This window comes from Engystomops pustulosus, chromosome 6 (assembly GCF_040894005.1).
Source record: "Engystomops pustulosus chromosome 6, aEngPut4.maternal, whole genome shotgun sequence".
NCBI classification, from domain to species: domain Eukaryota; kingdom Metazoa; phylum Chordata; class Amphibia; order Anura; family Leptodactylidae; genus Engystomops; species Engystomops pustulosus.
Window position 1 is genome coordinate 111,792,817 of NC_092416.1, and position 26,947 is coordinate 111,819,763.

Here is a 26,947-nt window from a genome sequence, read left to right on the forward strand (position 1 = left end):
GATCTACCATGGTTGCAGCTCCATACACCCGTTCTTAACTGGAAGACGGGGGAGGTCCTTCGGTGGGGTCCTGACTGCCAGTCTCTATGTGTGGAGATACCTCATTCAGTGCCAGTATTGGTTCCTTCTGTGGACCCCAAGACCCAGGATGGTTTTCCCTTTCTATCAGGCCATTTCTTATGTCTTCTTGAAGAAGCAGGCTGACACTCTGCCACCTCACCACCTTTACGACTGTCCTGTGGATCTGTTGCCAGGTACGTCCCCTCCGTGGGGCCGTGTGTATCCACTCTCAGTACCATAAACCACAGCCATGTCGGACTACATCAAAGAGAACCTGCAGAGGGGATTAATACGTAAGTCCTCTTCTCCAGCGTGTGCAGGTTTTTTCTTTGTGACCCAAAAGGACAAGTCACTCCATCCATAAGACTACTGCAGTCTTAACAAGGTCAGAGTTAAGAACCACTATCCATTGCGGTTGATGATGTAGCTGTTTGACCGTCTTCAACGAGCCAAAATCTTCTCCAAATTGGATCTTCGAGGGGCGTACAACCTAATTCGTATCCGCCAGGGAGACGAGTGGAAGACCGCTTTTAATACCCGTGATGGACACTTCAATTACCTGGTGATGCCGTTTGGACTCCTTCCAGGAATTTGTTATTGACATCTTTATAGACTTGCTTTATGTCTGTGTTGTGGTCTTTTTGGACAATATTCTGGTATTCTCTCCCGACCTTGAGACCCACCAAGTCCACGTAAGGCAAGTTCTCAGACGTTTTTGGGCAACCGCCTTTATGCCAAATTTGAGAAGCGTCAATTCCATCAGCGTAGTCTTCCATTTCTCGGCTACATCATCTCCGACAGAGGTCTCTGGATGGATCCTGCCAAGCTGTCTGCGGTTCTTCAGTGGCCTTGTTCTGTAGGACTACGTGCTATACAGCGGTTTCTGGGCATCGCAAATTACTACCGGCAGTTCATCCCGCACTTCTCTCTGGTGTCTCCTATTGTGGCGCTCACCAAGAAGGGTGCCAATCCCCGACTCTGCCCTTCGGGAGCTGAGGAGGCCTTCACGAACTTGAAGTCTACATTTACTTCAGCTCCAGTTCTTGTGTGTCCTGACACAGAAGCCTTTCCACCTGGAAGTGGATGCCTCTTCTGTAGGGGCCAGTGCGGTGCTCACACATAAGGGTCCCAAAGGTTGCACCCTCACCTGTGGATTTTTCTCCAAGACTTTCTCCTCCGCAGAAAGGAATTCTATAGGAGATTGAGAACTACTGGCGATCAAGCAAGCTCGCCTTAGAAGAGTGGCGTTAGCTCCTGGAAGGAGCTCGGTTTCCAGTCTGCATTTACACGGACCACAAGAACCTCCTCTATCTCCAGACTGCTCAGCGACTCAATTCACTTCAAGCACGCTGGTCACTCTTCTTCTCCCGGTTTGATTTCCTCGTTCATTTCCGTCCAGCTGAGAAGAACATCAAGGCTGACGCTCCCTCTAGTGCCTCGAATATAATTGGGGAAGAAATGGTTCCTCGGCATGTCATCCCTCCAGAGCGACTGGTGCTGGCCACGCCTTTGGATCTTCAACAACTACCTCCTGGCAAGACCTACGTACGACCTGCTCTACGGAAGAAATTCTGACTTGTGGACATTACTCACGTGTGGCTGGGCATCCTGGAGTTGAGCGCTCTGTCGCCCTCATTTCCCAATTCTACTGGCAGCCAGATCTGGCCAAGGATGTTTGGAACTTTGTGGGTTCCTGTGCCCGGAATAAGCTGTCACGTCTCAGGCCTGCTAGTCTTCTCCTGCCGTTGCCGATACCCAGCTGTCTGTGCACTCATATGGCCATGGACTTCATCACGGACCTGCCATCTTCATCAGGCAATACCGTCATCTGGGTGGTGAGTGACCGTTTTTCGAAGATGTCCCATTTTGTTCCTCTGACAGGTTTACCATCTGCTCCACGTCCTGCCAGCCTTTTTTCAGCACATGTTCCGGCTTCATGGACTTCCTCTGCACATTGTCTCAGACTGGGGGGTCCAGTTTGTTTCCTGCTTCTGGCGGTCTCTGTGACGTCAATTTCAAGTGAAGTTGGACTTCTCATCTGCTTACAATCCTCAGTCCACTGGGCAAATTGAGACTTCTATCTCTGCTATTTTGTCTCTGCCCGACAGGATGACTGGTCCACTTTGCTCCCATGGGCAACGTTCTCCTACAACTCCCTGGACTCTTAGTCTGCCAGTGCCGCCCCTTTCTTTGTTGTGTATGGGAGACATCCTCGCTCACTCCTATCCGTGTCTGCTGATGTTACTGCTGTCGAAGAGTTAGTAGAAGACTTTAAATCTATTTGGGAACTGACTCGTCAGTCTCCGCTTCGGGTGTCTGCCCGCACCAAAACCCAGGCGGATAAGAAACACAGGTCTCCTCCCATCTTCTAATACACGTAAAACCATAGGCTCAGCCCTTAACATTATAATCCCTAAAAACAAGATATATTTGAGATTATTGAGAGGTGCTATTGCAACCAGACCAATTGTCCCCAGATACACACCCATGTGGGACATAGAGATCTTGCTAAAATATTTAAGTACTTTAGAACCGGAAGGCTTTTCAATCAGGGAGGCGGGTATCAACTTGGCTTGTCCAATGGCGTTAGCAGCTAGAGCTATGGAACTAACACTAAGGAAGGACGAAAACTCACATAGACCATAGTCTAGTAGAGATCGATTTAGTGCAGGACACGGTAGAACCAGAATTATGCATGGTCTTGGAAATGAGATATCTGGAGCTAATATACCCCTTAAGAGGAGAGATTCCAGAACTGTTCATCACCTCTAGGGCTCCAATTAGAAGGGCACCTCCAAATGCCATTAGAGGTTGGATCCTGGAAACAATGTGCAGAGCGGGTATAGAAACTACCATTTTCAGAGCACATTTATTTAAAAGCGCTGCTGCCACTAAAGATATGGCAAAGAAAGTACCAATAGAAACAATGCTAACAGCAGCGAGATCCAAACACACATTTGTTAAACATTACTGGAGACCTTCAGAGTCTAAAAGACTTGATTTTATGAGAGCCACTACCATTTGTGTGCTTATCTACCCATGTGGGATGTGTCAGCTCCTGTCCAGCAAACGCGCAACCACAACCAGGCTTGGCGCTAGCTGTCAGACTAGGTAAGTGGTGGCGAACTCACCCTGCAACGTCCCTGTGGGTTAAGGCCCTGCCTAAAGCAGAGACATCGCCCTGATAAGGGCGAACCCAATATCAGGAACTGACGGTCCCTGGGCGACCCTACAAGATGACAGGGAAGTCTAACTTCGTCTGGCAGTTGCTGGATGGTGGAGTGGACAGGTAACCGGAATACAGGAATAGACCAGTGTTCACACTGGTGCACAGAATACAAACACATGACTGAGACCGGAACAAAACAACAGATATATACAGCTCTTCAGGCAGATTATACACAGGTCAGGTCAAGATACAGGTCAGGTTCAGATACAGGCAGACAAGTGGAGACAGGTCAAGATTAAGCGGGTATATACACAGATCAGACTTAAAATAACCAGCAAGGTATGATGGCAATGGGCAGGTATATAAAGCCGTTCCCGGACACGCCTCCAGCAGAACACTGGGAATCTGTCCGTCAGTCTAGTAACCCTTGCTGGGCAGGACTGAAATGCAAGGAGCAGGGTGTGGCTCAGTTAATACACACACTAAGCCACAGTTCACACACAAAGAAATGCCATCTATTCCGCCAACTGCGGATAGTGCGACATTTAGGCACGGATGTTACAGGATGAATGAACGAAAAGAAAAAAGGGATAAAAAGACAAGAAATAGAAGAAAAGCAGTGATCAACAGTTTTATATTCAGTCTGTGGATGGAACCTGCTGGGACTAGATAGGTGGGGGGCACAGCTTACTTTTGTTTGGGCCTTTTTTGTTGAACAGCCTGATCGCAGCTGGGAGGAATGACTTACGTTAACGCTCCGTCTCACACTTGGGTTGATGCAGTCAGTCACTGAAGGCATACCTCCCAACCGTCCCGCTTTCAGCATGACAGTCCCGTTTTATGGGCTCTGTCACGCTGCCACGGAAGGGGGAGAGAATGTCCTGGGCCCCGCCCACTTTGTCCCGCCTCCTCCAGCCCCCGTAGTTTAGAGCTGCAGAGCAGCCAAGGCATGGGGGCCGGGAGGAGGCGGGACCAGCCCCTGCTCCCTCCACACATGATGTCTGCACCAATCATGTGAGGAGCGAGCTCCGCCCCCGGCTGGCCACGCCCCCTCCGTGCGTCCAGGGGAAAAGATGGAATGACAGAAGGTAAGAGACTGAGGGGACATGGGGGCCACAGGGAGAGGCTGGAGGCTACAGCAGGACAGGGGGGTGCTGGAGGCTACAGCAGGACAGGGGGGTGCTGGAGGCTACAGCAGGACAGGGGAAGCTGGAGGCTACAGGAGCAGGACAGGGGGAGCTGGAGGCTACAGCAGGACAGGGGGGGCTGGAGGCTACAGCAGGACAGGGGAAGCTGGAGGCTACAGGGGGTAGCTGGAGGCTACTGGAGGAGGAAAGAGGGTCTGGGGCACAGGAAGAGGACAGGGGGGTGCTGGAGGCTATGGGGGGGGGCTGGAGGCTACAGGAGGAGGAAAGGGGGAGCTGGTGCACAGGAAGAGGACAGGGGGTGCTGGAGGCTACTGGAGGAGGAGAGGGGGTGCTGGAGGCTAGAGGAGGAGAGGGGGTGCTGGAGGCTAGAGGAGGAGAGGAAGTGCTGGAGGCTACAGGAGGACGGGGGGCTGGAGGCTACAGGAGGACAGGGGGGCTGGAGGCTACAGGAGGACAGGGGGGCTAGAGGCTACAGGAGCAGGACAGGAGGAGGGTGCTGGTGGGCAGGAGGAGGCTGCTGGGGGACAGGAGAAGAAGGCTGGGGGACAGTTGGAGGCGGGAGGAGGCTGCAGGAGGACAGGAGGAGGAGGCTGCAGGAGGACAGGAGGAGGAGGCTGCAGGGGGACAGGAGGAGGTGGCTGGGGGACAGGAGGAGGAGGCTGGGGACAGAAGGAGGATGCTGGAGGACAGGAGGATGCTTGAGTAGGCTGGGGAACAGAAGAAGGCTGGAGGGCAGGTGGAGGCTGCTGGGGGACAGGTGGAGGCTGCTGGGGGACAGTTGGAGGCGGGAGGAGGCTGCAGGAGGACAGGAGGAGGAGGCTGCAGGAGGACAGGAGGAGGAGGCTGCAGGAGGACAGGAGGAGGAGGCTGCAGGGGGACAGGAGGAGGAGGCTGCTGGGGGACAGGAGGAGGAGGCTGCTGGGGGACAGGAGGAGGAGGCTGCTGGGGGACAGGAGGAGGAGGCTGCTGGAGGACAGGAGGAGGAGGCTGGAGGACAGGTGGAGGCTGAGGACAGGAGGATGCTTGAGTAGGCTGGGGGACAGAAGAAGGCTGGAGGGCAGGTGGAGGCTGCTGGGGGACAGGTGGAGGCTGCTGGGGGACAGGTGGAGGCGGGAGGAGGCTGCAGGAGGAGGCGGCTGGAGGAGGACAGGAGGAGGCGGCTGGAGGACAGGAGGAGGAGGCTGGAGGACAGGTGGAGGCTGAGGACAGGAGGATGCTTGAGTGGGCTGGGGGACAGAAGAAGGCTGGAGGGCAGGAGGAGGCTGCTGGGGGACAGGTGGAGGCGGGAGGAGGCTGCAGGGGGACAGGAGGAGGAGGCTGCAGGGGGACAGGAGGAGGAGGCTGCAGGGGGACAGGAGGAGGAGGCTGCTGGGGGACAGGAGGAGGAGGCTGCTGGGGGACAGGAGGAGGAGGCTGCTGGGGGACAGGAGGAGGAGGCTGCTGGAGGACAGGAGGAGGAGGCTGGGGACAGGAGGAGGATGCTGGAGGACAGGTGGAGGCTGAGGACAGGAGGATGCTTGAGTAGGCTGGAGGGCAGGAGGAGGAGGCTGGGGGACAGGTGGAGGCTGCTGGGGGACAGGTGGAGGCGGGAGGAGGCTGCAGGAGGAGGAGGCTTCAGGAGGAGGAGGCTACAGGAGCACAGGAGGAGGCGGCTGGGGGACAGGAGGAGGCGGCTGGGGGACAGGAGGAGGAGGCTGGGGGACAGGTGGAGACTGCTGGGGGACAGATGAAGGCTGGAGGACAGGAGGAGGAGGCTACAGAAGGAGGCTGGAGGACAGGGGGCTACAGGAGGAGGCTGGGGGACAGGAGGAGGAGACTGAAGGACAGGAGGATGATTGAGGGGGAGGTTGGAGGACAGGAGGATTCTGGAGGGGACTGTGGGACTGGAGGACAGGTGGAGGATGCTGAAGGAGGAGGCTGGAGGACTGGAGGCTACAGGAGGAGGCTGGAGGACTGGAGGCTACAGGAGGAGGCTGGAGGACTGGAGGCTACATGAGGAGGCTGGAGGACTGGAGGCTACATTATGTGGAGGCTGGAGGACTGGAGGCTACATTATGAGGAGGCTGGAGGACTGGAGGCTACATTATGAGGAGGCTGGAGGACTGGAGGCTACATTATGAGGAGGATAGAGAACAGGGACCACACCATGTGAGGAGGGGTGGGGGTAGGGGTACAGATAATATTATGTGTAAGTTTGGGGAGATAAATAAAAGTGGAAAACGAAATGTAAAGGGAGGATAAAATTAAAGATGGGTTTTATATGTTGCAGATTTGCTTTATGGGATATTATACAGGTCCATGGGGGTGGGGGGTGGCCAAAGTAAGGGGCACTTTACTATGTGGGGACCGTCAAGGTTGATATTATACTATGCTTGTGGGTGGGACAATGGGCGTGGTTTAGAAAAAGGGGGAGGGGCTTTTGTCCCTCTTTCTCTTGTCCAAAAGTTGGGAGTTATGCTGAAGGTGCTCCCCAATGTCACCACAGTCTCATGCAAGGGATGGGAGCTATTCTCCAGAATAGATTTTAACTTACACAGTGACCTCCTTTTAGCTACCACCTGCACTGTGTCAAGAAAAACCCATAGGACAGAGCTGGCTTTCCTAATCAGTTTGTCCAGTCTGCTCCTCTCCCTAGCTGAGATGCTGCTTCCCCAACAAACTACACAAAAGAAGATGGCTGATGCCACTACAGAGTTGAAGAATGTCTTTAGAAGTGCTCCTTGCACTCCGAAATCCTTCAGCCTCCTCAGCAGGTATAGCCTGCTCTGACCCTTCCCTTGAAGTGCATTTGTGTTCTCTGGTAGACAGATGCACTTCTCCTGGAGTTTCTTGAAAAGTGAAGATGACACTATCCCGTGGGTACAACAGATGGACCCGGCGCGTTACGTGAAAAAATTTATTTAGTATATAAAACAATAAAAGCAAGACGCGTTTCGGACCCAGAACGGATCCTTCATCAGTTGCATAAATCTGTTGACATACATGCGGCTTTTTAAAGAGGTGGTTTTGGCGCGGTATGGTCATCGGTTATGGAGACCGGGCAGACCAATTAATGGATCGCAGTGATAGTCGATAAAATTTCCAAATATTTACACAAATACAATAAATAAATAATAAAATACACAACTTATATATATGACCTATTTACAATGGTATCTTTATATTGCGTCCTGAATGTAATCAATTTATGATGCGATGGCAGAATAAATTACTGGACGGTAGGGAGCAGGATATGGAGAAATCCTAGTCCGTAGAGACTGGCGAAGGATTAGAGAGGAACAATAAAGATGGCCGATATTGCCGGACACAACTACAACTACGGATGGCAGCAGGGGACAAAAAGGCATTAAATGGATGCGATGTCTGACTACAGATGCTAATTAGGTGGGGGAATTACGTGACTTGAGGAGATGGATAAGCATTCTGGTATGAACTGATACCGATGTAAGAGTATAAAGACACAGGTAAGTGAATGGCTAATAGATTCTACATCGGTTTAGGTCTTAATAGTGGGATATATTTAAAGGGGTAGTGGTGAATATATCCTCATATTAGTATCGTCTCTGTGGCTTCATTCAGACCTTGCGGTTTAAGTGTTTTAAGTTTGTACATCCAGAAGATCTCTTTCCTTTTCAAGATCTCAAATCTATTCGGAATCCCCTCGTTCACATGGTCTATTGGTATAATGTTATATTTGAAGTCATCTTTATGTTTTAATACCATATGTCTGGAAAGGCTATGATTCTTATTATCATGACTTATATTGAACCTGTGTTGATTCATATCTACAGTGAAGTGGTTGCGTAGTGCGTCCTACATATTGTAGTCCACATTGGCAATCTATGAGGTAGATGACAAACCATGATTGGCAGGACATATTTGTTTTGATACTAAATGATTCTTTTGTCTGGTAGGAGTGGAAGGAGTTTTGATTATGTTTAATGAAACTGCAGCATAAACAGCTTTTCCTGTTGCATTTAACCCCTTATCACCGACACTAGTTTTCAGCTCAATGACCAGACTCGATTTTTCAAATCTGACAAGTCTCACGATAATTGGTTATAACTTCGGAACGCTTTAACATATCCCGGTGATTTTGAGAATGTTTTCTCGTGACACATTGTGCTTCATGTTAGTTATAAAATTTAAGTGATAAGTTTTGCGTTTCGTTCTAAAAAAAAGTGAAAATTTGGCAAAAGTTTGTAAAAATTCTTCATTTTCCAAGTTTGAAATGTTCTGGTTTCCAGACAGGAAGTAAAACTACCCAAAAAGTTTGATAATTAACATTTACAGAATATCTGCTTTATGTTGGGATGATAATTTATGCTTCCGGTCATTTTTCTAGGATGTTATGAGGCGCAGAACTTTAGGTGCGATTTTTCTTATTTTCATGAAAATTGCCAAAACTCACATTTTGAGGTACAACTCAGCTTTCAAGTGACTTTGAGAGGCCTAAATAATAGTAAAACCCCATAAATTACCCCACTATAGAAACTTCACCCCTCAACGTATGTAAAACAACTTCTATTAAGTCTATTAACCCTTTAAGTGTTTCACATGGGTTAAAAAATATGGACTTGCGATTTAGAAACTATAGAATTTTTTTGGAAAATACATTCATTTAGGCCAAAACTGAAATTTTCAGAATAAATTGAATGATGAAACGCACTGCAACGCTTGATGCCCAATTCCTCCCGAGTGTACTGATACCCCATATGTGGTGGTAAACGGCTGTACGGGCGCACGGCCGAGTATAGAATGAATGGAGGCGCCATTCACAGCAGATTTGTATTGTCACATTGTACGACCTATAAATTTTTATTTTTTTTTGGTAATACAAACATATGAGGGCTTATTTTTTATGGGATGAGATGCAATGTATAGATAATTTATTTTGGGAGTCTAAAGCTTATTCTTGAGATTTTATTAACTATTTCAAGGAGGACACAAACAAAATCATCAATTTTTATTTTGGATTGTTAGCATTTTTTTCCCCCTGCTCACCGTTATGTAAAAATAATATTTTATCTTTATTCTCTGGTTCACTACGATTGTGGTGATACCTCATTTATATAGTTTTTCTTATTTTTGCTTAATTTTCCTGGGCAAAACCAATATTGGAGAAAATCGCATTGTTTTTACTATTGACAACTTTTCAGGGGCGTATTTTTCTGTTGTCAGATCTGGTTGAGGGCTTATTTTTTGCGAAAACAGTTGTTCTTTTCAGTCGTATCATATTAGGGAACGTAACTTTTTTTGATCACTTTTTAGAACATTTTTTGTGATGGTGTTTGATGAAAAATTGTATATTACGGGAAGTTTTCCGATTTTTTTTTTCTTATGTAGTTCACCGAGCGGGTTCAATATTGATTTAGATTTATTGTACAGATTAATACGGACGCGGTGATACCAAATATGTATGTTTTTGTGTTTTATTTACTGTATTTGCATTTTATGTGTTACTGGGGAGATTATGGGACTTTTATTTTATTTATTTAATTATATTATAAAAAGATTTAATTTTTTTTTTTTTAACTTTTTTACATTTTCTACTTCTTGGCTTGAATAAGCGATCATTATAGTTATAGTTATTATATGTGACTTGAGTGCTTACAAGCTGGAAGCTAGTAAACATGTGGCAAGCATGTAAGAGCCAGTGTCTCATAAAAAAAAAATCCTTTATTCGCTGACAGATGCAATAGGTCCACATAAAGAGTTCTAGGAATAAGGTTAGGCCATCAAGCCTTCTGGAAAAAAATTCAGAGGTAAGATCGCATGTGCGTGCTCACGCATGACCCCTGCGGAACGCCATAGTGGTCACTTTTCAGTGCTCCGATGGAATTACAGGAGGCATCCGCTGGCACCCATTAGCTGGTGTTGGGTGGCAGACCTATTCCCTAGAACAAATGCAGTTTGCAGCTTATAGATTGCTGCAGACTGAGCTGTCTCACCCTCTTTAGTGTAATCTGAAGGAAATGGTGCTTTAGATGAGCTCTCAGGTGGAAACTGGCTCCCATTGTTCCCTAATCAATATTTATTATTTATTTAAAGGGCACCATTAATTACATTGTGTTGTAAATTCAATAAGGCAGTTGTGGCGAACCTATGGATTTGTGCAAGAGGTGGTACTAAGAGCCCTCACTCAGAGCACTCAGGCTGTTACCTCAGGGTAGAGTTCGCCAGACAGGACTTAAAGGACAACTACTACCAGGATGAAGGATTGTAAACCAAGCACACTGATATCCTGGTGTATGCCCCCTCTGCTAGGATCTGCTCTTCTTTAACCCCTTAAGGACGCAGCCATTTTGTAGCTTAAGGCTCAGCCCGATTTTTTGGATTCTGACCTGCGTCGCTTTATATGGTTATAACTTTTGAATACTGTTACTTATCAAAACGATTCTGAGATTGTTTTTTCCCCACATGTTGTACTTCATTTTAGTGGTAAATTTTGGCTGATAAGTTTTGCATTTATTTACAAAAAAAAAGAAAATATGATAAATTTTTTGAAAAATTTGCCATTTTCGAAATTCAAAATCATTGGGGCAAATTTACTTACCCGCCCCGTTCGCGATCCAGCGGCGCGTTCTCTGCTCTGGATTCGGGTCCGGCCGGGATTCATGAAGGCAGTTCCTCCGCCGTCCACCAGGTGGCGCTGCTGCGCTGAAAATCATCTCCACGCGCCGGAATGCACCACCTCGGACCAGGTGAAGGTAAGCGGTCACCAAGCGACACTTTTTCGGGTTTTAAATGCGGCGGTTTTTCCGAATACGTCGGGTTTTCGTTCGGCCACGCCCCCCGATTTCCGTCGCGCGCATGCCGGCGCCGATGCGCCACAATCCGATCGCGTGCGACACAATCCCGGGGCAATTCAGGTACAATCGGCGCAAATCGGAAATATTCGGGTAACACGTCGGGAAAACGCGATTCGGGCCCTTAGTAAATGACCCCCATTGCGTTTTCAGGCAGATCGATTTACCACCTAAATAACTTGCAGAATAACATTTCCCATTTGTCTACTTTACATTTTCATAATTTCTGAAATGTCTGGATAATTTATTTTGATGTCACGCGGCTTACAAAAAGAATATCGCTTTTCCGGTTTTTCTGAATTGACTATTTTGGGGATAAATACAGTTTTGAATGAAATTTTACATATTTAGCATCAAAACCCCCTATATAACCAACCCATTTTCAAATCTGCACCCCTCAAGCTATCAGAAACCGCTTTTACGAAGATTGTTAACCCCTTGAGATCTTCATAGTAATTGAATCAAAATGGAGGTGAAATTTAGAATGGTCAAATTGTTCCCTTATACGTTCATTTAGCACTAAAATTTACACATTTCCAAAATATAAAAAGAGAAAACCCACCATACAATTTGTTCTGCAATTGCTCCTGAGTACAAAGACCCCCCACATGTGGCCATTACTTGTTTTATGGGCGCACAGCGAGACGCAGAAGGGAAGGAGAGCCCTGCAGCTGCCAGGATTTTAGTTTCCTCATTGGCCCCTTTTGAAGGCTGTGAAATTTTCGCTTTTTCGTTATTTGGGCCATGTGATGCCATTTTTTTTGCGCGATGAGATGCTTTTTCCATTGTTACCATTTTGGGGTTGGTATCACCTATTGTTGAAAATTTAGGAATTTTTTTTGAGGGCAGGAGTAGAAAAGCATCAATTCTGTACTGGATTTTTTACTCTTTTTTTTTTTTTTGGTGTTCACTGCATAGACTAATAATCCTGTTATCTTTATTCTATGGGTTGATACGATTACGGGGATACCAGACTTGAATATATTTTCTTACGTTTTACTAAATTTGTCAAACAAAACCCTAATGTGGGGAAAAATCTATCATTTATGTATTGCCGTCTTCCAAGTGGCATAACATTGTTACTTTTTTGGCTACGGAGCTGGTTGATGGCTTATTTTTTGCGGGACATGTTGTACTTTGCACCAGTATCATGTCAGAGTACACATGGTTTTTTGATCACATTTTATAGCATTTTTTGTGGGATTGAATAGCTAAAAATCATAATTTTTGGAAGGTTTATAGCAGTTTTTTTTACGGCGTTTATCGTGCGGGTTCAATAATGATTTACTTTTATTCTACGGGTTGTTACGGACGCGGTGATACTATATATGTGGGGTTTGTGTTATGATTTAGACTTTTTTTTTAGTTATATGTCTCTTTATATGTTTTGGGGGTTTTGGGCATTTTTAGTGATTTATGACTTTATTTTTTTATTGAATAACATTTTTTTTTTTACTTTTTCACTTTTATACCATGGGACATGAACAAGAAATCCTCTGATTGCTTGTTCATGATAATATTCTGCAATACTCATGTATTGCAGAGTATTATCAGTGTCAGCCTATACACTTGCATAGGCTGGCACTGTGCCAGTAAGATGACGTCACAGACGCCATCTTACCGGCAATTCTTGCAGGTAACTCTGGGGTCCAGATCGGTCCAGAAAACGGTTCGGGGGGGCCGATTGTGGGGGAAAGACCCCCCAGAGACATGTTAGATGCCGCGGTTGCGCTGACCGCGGCATTTAACGGGTTAAGCACCGGCGATCGGAGTCAACTCCGATCGCGGGTGTTACACTGGGGTGCCGGCTATCAGTCACAGCCGGCACCCCGTGTTTCCCGATGCCGGTTCGGCTCAGATCTTGAGCTGAACCGGCATGGGCTCAGCGTCCGATATATTGGACGCTGAGCGCTAAGTCATTGAGCTCAGCGGCCGATATATCGGACGCTGAGCGTTAACAGGTTAAGCTGATTATGCCTTGGTTTTTACAAAAACAGACTTTTAAATATATGCAAGAGAGGATTCTGACAGAGGGGACACACACCATTATGTCAGTGTGCTTGGTTTACAATCCTTGATGTAGATGTCCTTTAAGGGATTCTCCTGCTGTCCCAAGACTTACCATGCTTAGTGTTATTTTAACACCTTGCCGACCGAGGACGAACTATATCGTCCTCGTGCCGCAAGGGGTATATGGAGAGAGCTCACAAGCTGAGCTCTCTCCATACACACCGGGTAATGGCTGTATAAAACAGCCAACACCCTCACGTCACTGCCGCGGTCGGTGCTGGCACCGATCGCGGCAGTTAACCTGTTAAGTGCCGCGGACGAACTCGACCGCGGCACCTAACTTACCGTTAGATGCGCGTCGCCATCTTGCATGGCCGATTGCCACCCCCTGCAACGTGATCGGAGGGCGGCTATTGGTTGCTATGGCAGCCTAGAGTCTCATTGAGACTTGTAGGCTTGCCAGGTGCAATTATTTCTAATAGCCAGCAGAGGGCAGGCTATTAAAAATCATTGTAAAATAGCTATATACTGCAATACAGTAGTACTGTAGTATACAGTATTAGCAATCGGACCCTGCAGGGTTAAATTACCCTGCAGGATCTAAAATAAAGGTAAAAAAAAAAAAATCTTCATATAGGCATACCCGGGCTATACTCGTCTTCCAGCTTCTTTTCCAGGCCCCCGCAGCTCCATCTTCTCCTCTTCTGGCCCTGGGCACATGACTATATGACTATGTTACAACCGCGTGACGTCATAGTCTATGTGCTGCTCAGGCCTTACACTATGACTTCACGCGACCATGTCATACTGATGCGCCCGCGCCGGAAGGAGAAGTCTGAGCCACGGGGCCAGGGAGAAGAAGCCGAAGGCAAGTATACATTTTTTCAAGAGGATCCGATTGAAGACATTACATTAATAATGTATTGATTGGGGGGGGCTCTGCTGCAGACATTTCTGTAAAAGGGGGCTGTGCTGAAGGACATTTCATTAATGAGGTCCGGTTGCTGGAGGAAATTTTACTAGAGAAGCCCAAATCAATAACTTTTCCCAGTTTTTTGTGTGGTAATATTAGGAGCTTCAGCTTATACGCAAGTATTTACTGGGGGAGTTCAGCTGCAAAAGGCACAGAGGCTGGGCTAACCAGGGGCAGCAATACACATCTACACTGTCTGGGAGATCTGGTCTGAACAAGAGTCGGTTGGACAGTTTAATGCAGTTAGGGAATGTGATCGGCTTTCTTAAATAGATGGGTTACAATTCAAGAGCACGACTGAAGTTCATCATTAGTTTTATAAACAGTATAATAAGGATATATGGGGAATATGTATCAAACTTAATGGCTTACCCTTTTCTTTAATTTTTGAGACTTTCCATGGTTCCTATGCTCTTTTGCAACTTTTTATGCACCTAAAACGGTCTTTCAAAATTCGCCATTGTCTAGTTTCCTGCAGTGTTTCCATCCAGATGTGAAAGTTGCAAATTTTTGCTCAAATGTGCAGCTGCCCCTGACTAGGCATAGAAATCAGCTGGTGACTTTTTGTTGTAAAAAGTAGCAAATTTACTACAAACCAAACGCCACATGTATCAATAAAGAAAAAATGATAAGCTAAAAAAGACATAAAAAGCCAGACTTATGATACATGTGCCCCATAGAGTAGTACTTCATAACACATTTTTTTTTCTTTACACTGATGGGGCCCTAGTCGTGTGAACAGCCCAGGGCCCATGGGACACTCCATCCGCCTCTGCGCGTAGCTGCTAAACTGCAGCTAATGACTTCACGTAATTTCTCTCTACAGAACTAGCAGCCCAAGCACGCCCTTCCAATGACGTATAGGCGCAATAGCGCACTGCACGCCACCAAAGGGAGCTCCTTTGCCCACACCGCATGTGTCTGCAGGGCGACGCTCTATCATAATGGTTTTTCTCTATAGTGGCTCGGACCGTTGTTTGTCATGGCGCCAACCACTCCCTTCTCTCCCCTATGACAGTCGGCTCTGATGAGCCCGCCTTCCATTACGTCACCAAGAGGCCGGCTCCTGGGCACAGCTTAAGCAAGATGGCGGCCACCACGGGCTCAAGTGAGTCGGGTGAAGGAAGGAAGAAGGGATGATGCGGCCTGCGGGTAGTGCAAGGGGCCGTGGGGGAACGGCAGCCATTAGAGGTGGATGGGAACGGCTTCAGCTCGGTGGGGCGCTGCCCGACGGGGCACGTTAAGGCTCGAGGCCTGCCCTTTTTACAGCGCATGATTGTCCTCTGTCAGGGGCGCTCACACCCCAACCGGGCCCAGGCCGCTGTCTGGCTAACTATAGTAAACAGTAATGGGGCGGCTACATCCAGCCATGTGTGCAGCTAGACTTCCTGCTACAGCCTCGGTGAGGGTATGGACGGCCTATGGGCTCTCCAGGTGTCGGGAGGAACTTGTGTCTCGTTCTTGTAAGATGGTTGGTCTCCGTGACCCCGTATGCTACTCGTATGTGTACAGAGCCACTAGTGCATCATGCAGGAACACACAGGACCGACAATGGAGCCTGAGAGCTTCTTCAGCAGCTGGAACTGCTGCATCCAGGGTTAGGTGTAGCAGAGCTGAAGGTGTCATGTCATCGAATTGTAAGCTATGTCTGTAGTATCTGTAATAGATGCATAATAGAAACATTTCAGTGAAAAGTTTAGCTCTGCAACATCTATACCAACTGCATGCCTGTCATGCACTGACATTGAATAGTAGCAAGATGTAATGCCCACTATGTCCATGCTTCACTACCGGGACCCTTGTCTGGATAGTATGGTCTGCGTGACATCCAATGTGTACTACAATTGTACAGTCAAATGTTACTCTACATCCTGTCTACACCAAAGATCAAGACAAATGGATTGCGGATGTATTGAATTATACTTTTTTTTTTTTTGTAGTTTTATTTGCACTATGAAACAAATTGTTCACTATACAAAGTTGTAGACCAAAGTTTTGTGTGTGAGTAGCTCTTAAGACTGGAAAAATGCATTTATATTCCAGGACTGTATCTGTTTTCATTGTTGGTTTGTGAAATTGGTGTGTAGGTGGGCACTAATAAGGGCCGGTGCCAGATTTCTTAATATGAAAATTTTAATTTATGTAATCTAATTGTATACAAATAAATACAAAGATAATGCAAAATCTGACCTACAGACGTCTGTACATAAAAGTTTGGTCTTTATAACAAAAAACTGGTTTAAAATAAAGTTTAAAAAAAAAAAAAAAATGGTTTAAGAATAAGTATTTTACTTATATTGTGAGGTATAAGAGAAAAAATATTTTTATATAAAAACGTTCATATGCATATGATAAAAAAAGTGGATATCCAGGAGGTATCTTTTGCAACTGGCAGGATATAGGGCCCTATATCTGCAGTATATGTGGCTAAAAAAAAATGGGATTGGCCCAATGATATGTTGCAATTAGCGTTATGTGGACAGGCACTCACGGTTCGTTGGTTCTGGCTTGTTCTCGTCACAGACCCCGGTTTCTCCGTATCGGAGGATAATAGAAGGTTGTATGAACAATGTCGTCTTCACCGCCACGTGTGTTGCGCAATGGCGTTCAAGGCGCCTGTTTTGGCGTGGATCTTGCGTCAGATGACAGAGTTTCTGCAGCTTTATAACTTCTTTGTCCTGAGGTCGTGGTGAGTGTTTTGTTACAAGCAGCGGGATGCGTCCATCCCTAGGAGTTTATGGCAAGAGATATTTCGTTTGCAAGTCTCTTTAAAGTCGTTTACGGGTGCTCTCTCAGTGAGTGGCTATCGGTTGGGTCACGATCCTGTGTTTTATGGCTGTTATGGCTAGACGCGTTTCAGAGCAAGCAGCTCTTTCCTCAGTAGCCTTTGTAAACCTCCTTGTTATTTTTTCTCCTGTTTTATAGCTGTGTTCAGGATATTTGGAAAACCTGGCCTGGATATCATGAGCTAGAAAAAGAGATTTTGCGGAAAACTGTGGACTGGATTTTTAGAGTTGAGATTGTTATCTCAATTATATTGTATCATAAATATATATATCTTTTTGGGGCAAAGTAGTTTGTTTTTGTGGAGTAATATGTAAAATAAAAGAACACTTGATTTACTGAAAGAAACAGATATCTATACTATATCATAAGTAAAATTCATACAGTGTCATAATTATAGGTACACTCGGTTGGCTGGAAATAACAGGTATATACAGTATACTTTAAGATAAATTCATGCAGTGTGATTTATGAAGCATCTATAATATAAGGATAGACAGATAAGTATATATAAAATTAGGATAAACAGGCAAGTATATTTAACCCCTTAAGGACGGAGCCTGTTTGCAGGTTAAGGCTCGCAACTTTTTTTTGAAATTTGACCAGTGTCTCTTCCTGTGGTAATAACTTTTGAACGCTGTTACTTATCAAAGCGATTCTGAGATTGTTTTTTCCCCACATGTTGTACTTCATTTTAGTGGTAAATTTTGGCTGATAAGTTTTGCGTTTATTTACAAAAAAAGGGAAAAAATGATGAATTTTTAGAAAAATTTGCCATTTTCGAAATTCAAAATCACCGCGTTTTCAGGCAGATAGATTTACCACCTAAATAACTTGCAGAATAACATTTCCCATTTGTCTACTTTACATTTTCATAATTTTTGAAATGTTTGGATAATTTATTTTGACGTCACGCGGCCTACAAATCGAATAGCGATTTTCCGTATTTTCGGAATTGACTATTTTGGGGATAAATACTGTTTGAAATCAAATTTTACATATTTAGCAACAAAACCCCCTATATAACCAACCCATTTTCAAATCTGCACCCCTCAAACTATCAGAAACAGCATTTACAAAGATTATTAACCCCTTGAGATCTTCATAGTAATTGAATCAAAATGGCGGTGAAATTTAGAAATTTCAAATTTATCAAATTTTGTCGTTTATACGTTCATTTAGCCCTAAAATTTACACATTTCCAAAAGAGAAAAAGAGAAAACTCACCATAAAATTTGTTCTACAATTTCTCCTGAGTGTAGCGACCCCCCACACGGGGCCGTTACTTGTGTTATGGGCGCACAGCGAGGCGCAGAAGGGAAGGAGCACCCTGCAGCTGCCAGGATTTTAGTTTTCTGGTTGCCCCCTTTTGAAGGCTATAAAATTTTCGCTTTTCCGTTATTTGGGCCATGTGACGGCATTTTTTTTGCGGGACGAGATACTTTTTCCAGTGTTACCATTTTGGGGTTGGTATCACCTATTGTTGAAAATTTTGGAACTTTTTTTGAGGTCATGAGTAGAAAAGCATCAATTCTGTACTGGATTTTTTACTTTTTTTTTTTTCCGTGTTCACCATATATCCTAATAATCCTGTTATCTTTATTCTATGGGTCGATACGATTACGGGGATACCAGACATGAATATTTTTTCTTATGTTTTACTAAATTTGCCAAATAAAACCCTAATGTGGGGAAAAATCTATCATTTTTGCATCGCCGTCTTCCAAGTGGCATAACATTGTTACGTTTTTGGCTACAGAGCTGGTTGATGGCTTGTTTTTTGCGGGACATGTTGTTCTTTGCAACAATATCATTCTGGAGTACATATGTTTTGTTGATCACTTTTTATTGCATTTTTAGTGGGATATAATAGGTAAAAATCATAATTTTTGGCGGGTTTTTGACGTTTTTTTTTTACGGCGTTCATCATATGGGTTCAATAGTTATTTAGTTTTATTCTATGGATTGTTACGGACGCGGTGATACTATATATGTGGGGTTTGTGTTATGATTTAGACTTTTTTGAGCGTTATATGTCTCTTTATATGTTTTGGGGCTTATGGGCATTTTTAGTGATTTATAAAGTAATTTTTTATTGAAAAACATTATTTTTTACATTTTTTTTCATGATCCACCATGGGATATGAACAAGCAATCATCTGATTGCTTGTTCTTGATAATACTCTGCAATACTAATGTATTGCAGGGTATTATCAGTGCCAGCCTATGCAGATGCATAGGCTGACACTTTGCCTTTAAGATGACGTCACAGACGCCATCTTAAAGGTAAACCCTCCAGGCTTCTCTGGGGTCCCGATCGGACCCCAGAGGAGCCAAAACAGCGATCGGCCCCCCCGAAAACGGTGCGGGGGGGCCGATCGTGGGGTAAAGACCCCCAGAAGGCATGTTAAATGCCGCGGTCGCGTTGACCGCGGCATTTAACGGGTTAAACACCCGCGATCGGAGCCCACTCCGACCGCGGGTGATAGCCGGGGATGTCAACGGTAGATTACCGTTGAAATCCCGCGGCTAACGATGCCGGTTCGGCTGCTATACAGCGCTGAACCGGCATCGTCTCTGCGCAGTAGCTGTACTGCGCTGAGCGCTATTCGCGGGACTCAGCGCAGTACAGCTACGGCGCAGAGCGCTAAGGGGTTAAAATTGATACAGTATAAACGTTCAACAAGGGCATGTATAGTTTTGAGACACAGGATTTGTCTAAACATTTAAAAGTCAGATTTGTATACATAAGTAATCTTAAATAATTCTGTATGTGAGGTTGAGGTGGGGGGAACCATAAGGCTAGCACAAGTGCTGGTATACAGCCTGACTATTGTGGTTTGCATCGTGGTGCCCTCCATCTATTTATAAAAAAACCAAAGATTTCCAATTCGGCATTAAAGGAAACCTACCACTTGTAGTGGCAGGTTTCCGATGGCAATACCGGGCACCAGCTCAGGGTGAGCTGGTGCCGGAGCTTATTTTAGTTAGTGTTTTAAACCGCGGTATCGCGGTTTAAAACACTTTTTAAACGTTATAGCCGGCGCAGGCAGGTACGCGCTCGACGCTTACCGTGCACGCGGCTCTCATTCACTTCCTATGTAGCCGCGTGCACGGTAAGCGCCGAGCGCGTACCTGCCTGCGCCGGCTATAAAGTTTAAAAAGTGTTTTAAACCGCGATACCGCGGTTTAAAACACTAACAAAAATAAGCTCCAGTACCAGCTCACCCTGAGCTGGTGCCCGGTATTGCCATCGGAAACCTGCCACTACAAGTGGTAGGTTTCCTTTAAGACCCCTGGGAAGAATTGTATCAAATTCAAAGATATATTTGGATTCTGCTCTGGACATTTTCGCAAAATAGTTGCCACCCCGCCAGTCTCTCTTAATCGTTTGTATTGCACAGAATTTCAATTGTGTAGCATCCATATTGTGAGCTGTTTTAAAATGTTTGGAAAGGGAGTGTGTTTCCAAACCCTTCCTGATATTCCTTAGGTGTTCTGCAATTCTGACTTTTAAGGGTCTTATTGTTCTTCCAATGTACTGTTTTCTACATGTACAGGTTATTAAATAGAGCACTCCACTGCTGTTGCAGGTGAGTAATTTGTTTATGTCATGTACTAGTCCGTTGTTTGATGATACAACCTGGGAAGTTTTTTTGGGAAAAGAGGTTTTTCTGCATCCTATACAATCTCCGCATCTGTGAAAGCCTTTCAAGCTTAGCCATGTGTCTGATGTATTTTTCGGTTTCTCTTTCTTAATGGAGGGAGCTATTTGCAAGCCTAAGTTAGGGGCTTTGGTATAAATTATAGGTGGTCTGTTAGGTAATAGTGAATGGAGTGTTTTGTCATTTCTTAAGACATCCCAGTGTTTGGTAATAATTAGAGATGAGCGAACATACTCGTCCGAGCTTGATGCTCGATCGAGCATTAGCGTACTCGTAACTGCTCGTTGCTCGGACGAGTATTTCGCCCGCTCGAGAAAATGGCAGCTCCCGCCGTTTTTGCTTTTTGGCGGCCAGAAACAGAGCCAATCACAAGCCAGGAGACTCTGCACTGCACCCAGCATGACGTGGTACCCTTACACGTCGATAGCAGTGGTTGGCTGGCCAGATCAGGTGACCCTGGGATAGACTAGCCGCTGCCCGCGCTGCTCGGATCATTCTCTGTCTGGATGCCGCTAGGGAGAGAGCTGCTGCTGGTCAGGGAAAGCGTTAGGGTGTTCTATTAGCTTACTGTTAGGCAGGAGTGATTCTACAACAGCCCTTCTTAGGGCTACAATAACGTTATCCTTTTTTTTTTATTTGCTTGTGGCTGGGCTTGCTGGCACTAGTAGTGCAGCTAGTACCATATTGTGAGGAATTAGCAGGGGGACTTGCTACCGTTGTGTTTAGCTCTTAGTGACACACATATCCACCTCAAACACCAAAGTGGGAAAATTTATTAGGGGTTTGATTTCAATTAGGCACAGTCTGCCATTTCCTTTTTTATTTTACGTTTATTTTTTTCATAACTCAGCGTCATCTCATCTGGCATAGTAGTGTGCTTTAATACTTGGCTAGAAAATAGCCATAGGAGAATCCAAACGGCTTACTTACGCCTACAGTAGCGTTATATATATTTGATTTCTGGTTGATCTGCTGGTGGCTGTAGTTGTTGCAGTGCATCTACTAGCAAATTGTGAGCAATTTGGAGTGAGACTTGCGACCACTGTGTTTTGCGCTTAGTGATGCACATATCCATCGCAAAGACCGAAGTGGGAAAATTTATTAGGGCCCGGGGTTGGATTTCAATTAGGCACAGTCTGCCATTTCCTTTTTTATTTTACGTTTATTTTTTTCATAACTCAGCGTCATCTCATCTGGCATAGCAGTGTGCTTTCATACTTGGCTAGAAAATAGCCATAGCAATAGGATAGCATCGTTTGGTTTTAAAAACTAAAAAACACAAAAAAAAGGTAAAAAAAAAATTAAAGTTATAACTCTCATTTTCAAAATGTTTAACCCGAGGGCTAGGGGTAGAGGACGAGGGCGGGGACGTGGGCGTCCAACTACTGCAGGGGTCAGAGGCCGTGGTCCTGGGCGGGGTGAGACACCACCTGCTGATGAGGGAGCAGGGGAACGCCGCAGAGCTACACTCCCTAGGTTCATGTCTGAAGTTACTGGGACTCGTGGTAGAGCACTGTTGAGGCCAGAACAGTGCGAACAGGTGATGTCGTGGATTGCCGACAATGCTTCGAGCAATTTGTCCACCAGTCAGTCTTCCACGCAGTCCACCCATGTCACCGAAATCGGCACTCCTCCAGCTCCTGCACCTCAGCCTCCTCCCCCCCAGTCTGCCCCCTCCCAGCAAAATTTGCCATTTGAACCGGCATACTCTGAGGAACTGTTTTCTGGACCCTTCCCACAGTCACAAACCACTTGTCCGGTTGCTGATGAGCAATTTTACGATGCCCAGGTTTTCCACCAGTCGCAGTCTGTGGGTGATGATGACCTTGTTGACGTAGTGGAAGAAGTGTGTAAAGAGGTGTCCGACGATGAGGAGACACGGTTGTCAGACAGTGGGGAAGTTGTTGTCAGGGCAGGAAGTCCGAGGGGGGAGCAGACTGAGGGATCGGAGGATGATGAGGTGACAGACCCAAGCTGGGTTGAGAGGCCGGGTGAACACAGTGCTTCTGAGACGGAGGAGAGTCCTCGACCAGAACAGGTTGGAAGAGGCAGTGGTGGGGCCAGACGGAGAGGCAGGGCCAGAGCTGGTGCATCAGCGCCAAATGTGTCAACTAGTGAAGCTCCCGTGGCGAGGGCTCCTGCGGCGAGGGCTAGATTTTCAGAAGTCTGGAGGTTCTTTAAGGAAACACCGGATGACCGACGGACTGTGGTGTGCCACATTTGCCAAACCAGGATCAGCAGGGGTTCCACCACTACTAGCTTAACTACCACCAGTATGCGCAGGCATATGAATGCTAAACACCCCACTCAGTGGCAACAAGCGCGTTCACCTCCGGCCGTGCACACCACTGCTCCTTCCCCTGTGTCAGCTGATAGTCAGCCCCCTGCCCAGGACCCGGCCACAAAAACCCCATCGTCGCCTCCACGATCCTCCACAGCATCCACCAGCGTTCAGCTCTCCATACCCCAGACGCTGGAGCGGAAACGCAAATATAGTGCAACCCACCCGCACGCCCAAGCCCTTAATGTGCACATCTCCAGATTGCTAAGCCTGGAGATGCTGCCCTATAGGCTAGTAGAGACCGAGGCCTTTCGCAGCCTCACGGTGGCGGCCGCCCCTCGGTATTCGGTCCCCAGCCGCCACTACTTTTCCCGATGTGCCGTCCCAGCCCTGCACCAGCACGTGTCAGACAACATAATCCGTGCCCTGACCAACGCCGTTTCTGACAAGGTCCACCTGACCACGGACACGTGGACGAGTGCTGCCGGGCAGGGCCACTATATATCGCTGACGGCACATTGGGTTAACTTGGTGGAGGCTGGGACCGAGTCTGACCCTGCGGCTGGTCATATACTGCCGACGCCGAGGATTGCGGGGCCTACCTCGGTCCAGGTGTTTCAGGCCTACTATGCCTCCTCCTCCTCCCACCCCTCCTCCACCTCCTCCTCCGAACGACCATCCGTGGGCATGGCGCCATCAGTCGGTAGCTCTAGGCACAGCAGCAGTGCCGTCGCTAAGCGACAGCAGGCGGTGCTGAAACTGCTGAGCCTAGGCGATAAAAGGCACACCGCCCAAGAACTATTACAGGGCATCACGGCGCAGACTGATCTGTGGCTGGCACCGCTGAACCTGAAGCCAGGCATGGTTGTGTGTGACAACGGCCGTAACCTGGTGGCGGCTCTGCAACTCGGCAGACTGACACATGTGCCATGCCTGGCCCATGTGTTAAATCTGATAGTTCAGCGTTTCCTCAAGACATACCCCAATCTGTCTGATTTGCTCACGAAGGTGCGCCGCATCTGTGCGCATTTCAGGAAGTCCAGCACAGATGCTGCCACTCTCAGGGCAGCGCAGCGCCGCCTCCAACTGCCCGCTCACCGACTGTTGTGCGACGTGCCCACGAGGTGGAATTCAACACTGACCATGTTATCCAGAGTTTACCAGCAGCGCCGAGCGATTGTAGACTGCCAGATGTCAACTTCCACCAGAACTGGTAGTCAGGTCAGTCAGCTTCCTCAAGTCTACAATGAGGAGTGGACGTGGATGTCTGATATCTGTCAGGTGCTGAGTAACTTTGAGGAGTCAACACAGATGGTCAGTGGCGATGCCGCCATCATCGGCCTCACCATCCCGCTGCTTGGCCTGTTGAAAAACTCTCTGGTCAGCATGAAGTCGGAAGCTTTGCGCTCCTCACAAGAGACGGGGGAAGAAGATTCCCTTGTTGATAGCCAAAGCACCCTTAGGTCTGTTTCTCAGCGCATATCGGAGGAGGTGGAGGTGGAGGAGGATGAGGAGGAAGAGGAGGAGAATGTTGGCGAGACACAAGAGGGGACCATTGTTGAGTCCTTTACTGTTCAGCGTGTATGGGCAGAAGAAGAGGAGTTGGAGGAGGAGGAAATGGACAGTCAGGCCAGTGAGGGGAGTGAATTCTTACGCGTTGGTACTCTGGCGCATATGGCAGATTTCATGCTAGGCTGCCTATCCCGTGACCCTCGCGTTCAAAGAATTTATTCCAGCACCGATTACTGGGTGTTCACTCTCCTGGACCCACGGTACAAGCAAAATCTTTCCACTCTCATCCCTGCAGAGGAAAGGAGTGTGAGAATGCATGAATACCAGCAGGCCCTGGTGCACAAGCTGAAACAGTATTTCCCTTCTGACAGCGCTAGCGGCAGAGTGCGTAGTTCTGCGGGACAAGTAGCGAGGGAGAGTAGGCGAGCAGGCAGCTTGTCCAGCACTGGCATGGGTACGCTTTACAAGGCTTTTGCCAGCGTTATGTCACCCCAGCAAGACACTGTCACCTGTCCCCAGTCTCGGCAGAGTAGGGCTGATCTTTACAGAAAGATGGTGAGGGAGTACGTAGCTGACCATACCATCGTCCTAAATGATCACACAGCTCCCTACAACTACTGGGTTTCAAAGCTGGACATGTGGCACGAACTGGCGCTGTACGCCTTGGAGGTTCTTGCCTGCCCTGCCGCTAGCGTCTTGTCCGAGCGGGTTTTCAGTGCAGCTGGTGGCATCATCACCGATAAGCGTACACGCCTGTCGACTGACAGCGCTGACAGGCTGACGCTTATCAAGATGAATAAAGCCTGGATTTCTCCTAATTTCCAATCTCCACCAGGTGACGGAAGCTCAACCTGAATAATTTATCCACTCCTCCTCCTCCTCATTTTCCTCCTTCTCCTCCTCTTTGTACAGTAAAGCAGAGGAAACTGGCTATTTTTTTACAGGGCCCACTGGCTCTAGCTATAGTACTTTATGCATTTAATTTTTATGGAGGGCCACCGACCTGGTCCTCTGGTTTGAAAACTTTTTTGGACTGCCACATACAGGCACTATCCAAATTGAATTGTCTCCATAGCTGCCTCCACACGTTGTCTCCATTGCTACCTCCAAAAGTCGTCCATATAGCTGCCTCCATACATCGTCCCTTTATCAAACGAGGTGTGTCAGGCCGAAATTTGGGTTGTTTTCATGGAAAGTTGTTAACTTTGTCGCCACCCTGCTGTGTAATCCTCAAAATATACTGGCAAACTTTTACCATTTACGGATATTATTTCAGCGCTTCTTGCGCATCTGTTTACATTCCCCTCACCCGCCATATTCCAAACTTATAAGAACGCTACTACACTTAACTTGGTGCAGGCTGGGACCGAGTCTGACCCTGGGGCTGGTCATATACTGCGACGCAGAGGATTGCGGGGCCTACCTCGGTCCAGGTGTTTCAGGCCTACTATGCCTCCTCCTCCTCCCACCCCTCCTCCACCACCTCCTCCTCCTCCGAATTACCATCCGTGGGCATGGCGCCATCAGTCGGTAGCTCTAGGCACAGCAGCAGTGCCGTCGCTAAGCGACAGCAGGCGGTGCTCAAACTGCTGAGCCTAGGTGATAAAAGGCACACCGCCCAAGAGCTATTACAGGGCATTCCGCATCAAACTTGTTAACTTTGTCGCCACCGTGCTGTGTAAGCCACAAAATATACTGGAAAACTTTTTTCATTTACGGATATTATTTCAGCGCTTCTTGCGCAGATGTTTACATTCCCCTCACCCGCCATATCCCAAACTTATAAGAACGCTACTACACTTGATCTTATACAAAAGGTTCTTAGAAGTGCTGTTTGGGGAGTAGCCTCGAGACAGGGGTTTGGATTGGCAAAAGCTCGCCTGGCAGCGGAGCGCCAGCTCCATGCCAAGATCCAACTAACATAGTTTTAACTGCAGCACCTTTAATCTACTACTAGTTCACTGCCTCCATACATGGTCCCCTTATCAAACGAGCTGTGTCAGGCAGAATTTTGGATTGTTTTCATGGCTTCCATGTTAACTTTGTCGCCACCCTGCTGTGTAATCCACAAAACATACTGGCAAACTTTTATCATGTACCGATATTATTTGAGCGCTTCTTGCTCACCTCCTTTGGTTCCTCTCTGCCACCCATTGGTTTGAAGCCTGAGTCCATTTAGGGTATGTTGCCATGCCACTCTAGCCTTCCGCTGCCTCTGCATGCCGTCCCCTATAGTGTCAGGGTCAATTATTGGATGTTTTAGATGCTATCTAGCCTCATTCGGTCACTCTGTCATGGCCATGCTGTTGCCCATAATTTTGGCATAATGGTGCGTTTAAGCAGCCTCAGAGGCATCCATGCATGCTGCCCCTGCTGTTTCCTGTCCATTTCCGTGGTGTTTCCATCCTTTTCTGAGGTTCCCAGGTGTTTGGCCAAGCTTCCCTGTGCAGAGCCTTGGTCCCCTTGAAAAATGCTCGAGTCTCCCATTGACTTCAATGGGGCTCGTTACTCGAAACGAGCACTCGAGCATCGGGAA

At 47.0% G+C, this 26,947-nt stretch overlaps 1 protein-coding gene across 5 annotated transcripts in view; it reads left to right on the plus strand.

Moving 5' to 3' along the window:
- The window catches only part of UBE2V1 (ubiquitin conjugating enzyme E2 V1), an 85,461-nt gene that overhangs the window by 20,972 nt on the left and 37,542 nt on the right, over nucleotides 1-26,947 (plus strand). The window contains exon 1 of one of the 5 annotated variants that reach the window (XM_072110612.1): nucleotides 15,078-15,277. The exons of 1 other annotated variant lie outside the window; for it this stretch is intronic. In XM_072110612.1, the coding sequence (XP_071966713.1) occupies nucleotides 15,181-15,277 (97 nt within the window). In that variant the 5' untranslated portion in view covers nucleotides 15,078-15,180. 3 more of the 5 variants (XM_072110609.1, XM_072110610.1, XM_072110611.1) reach the window with 3 other exon arrangements.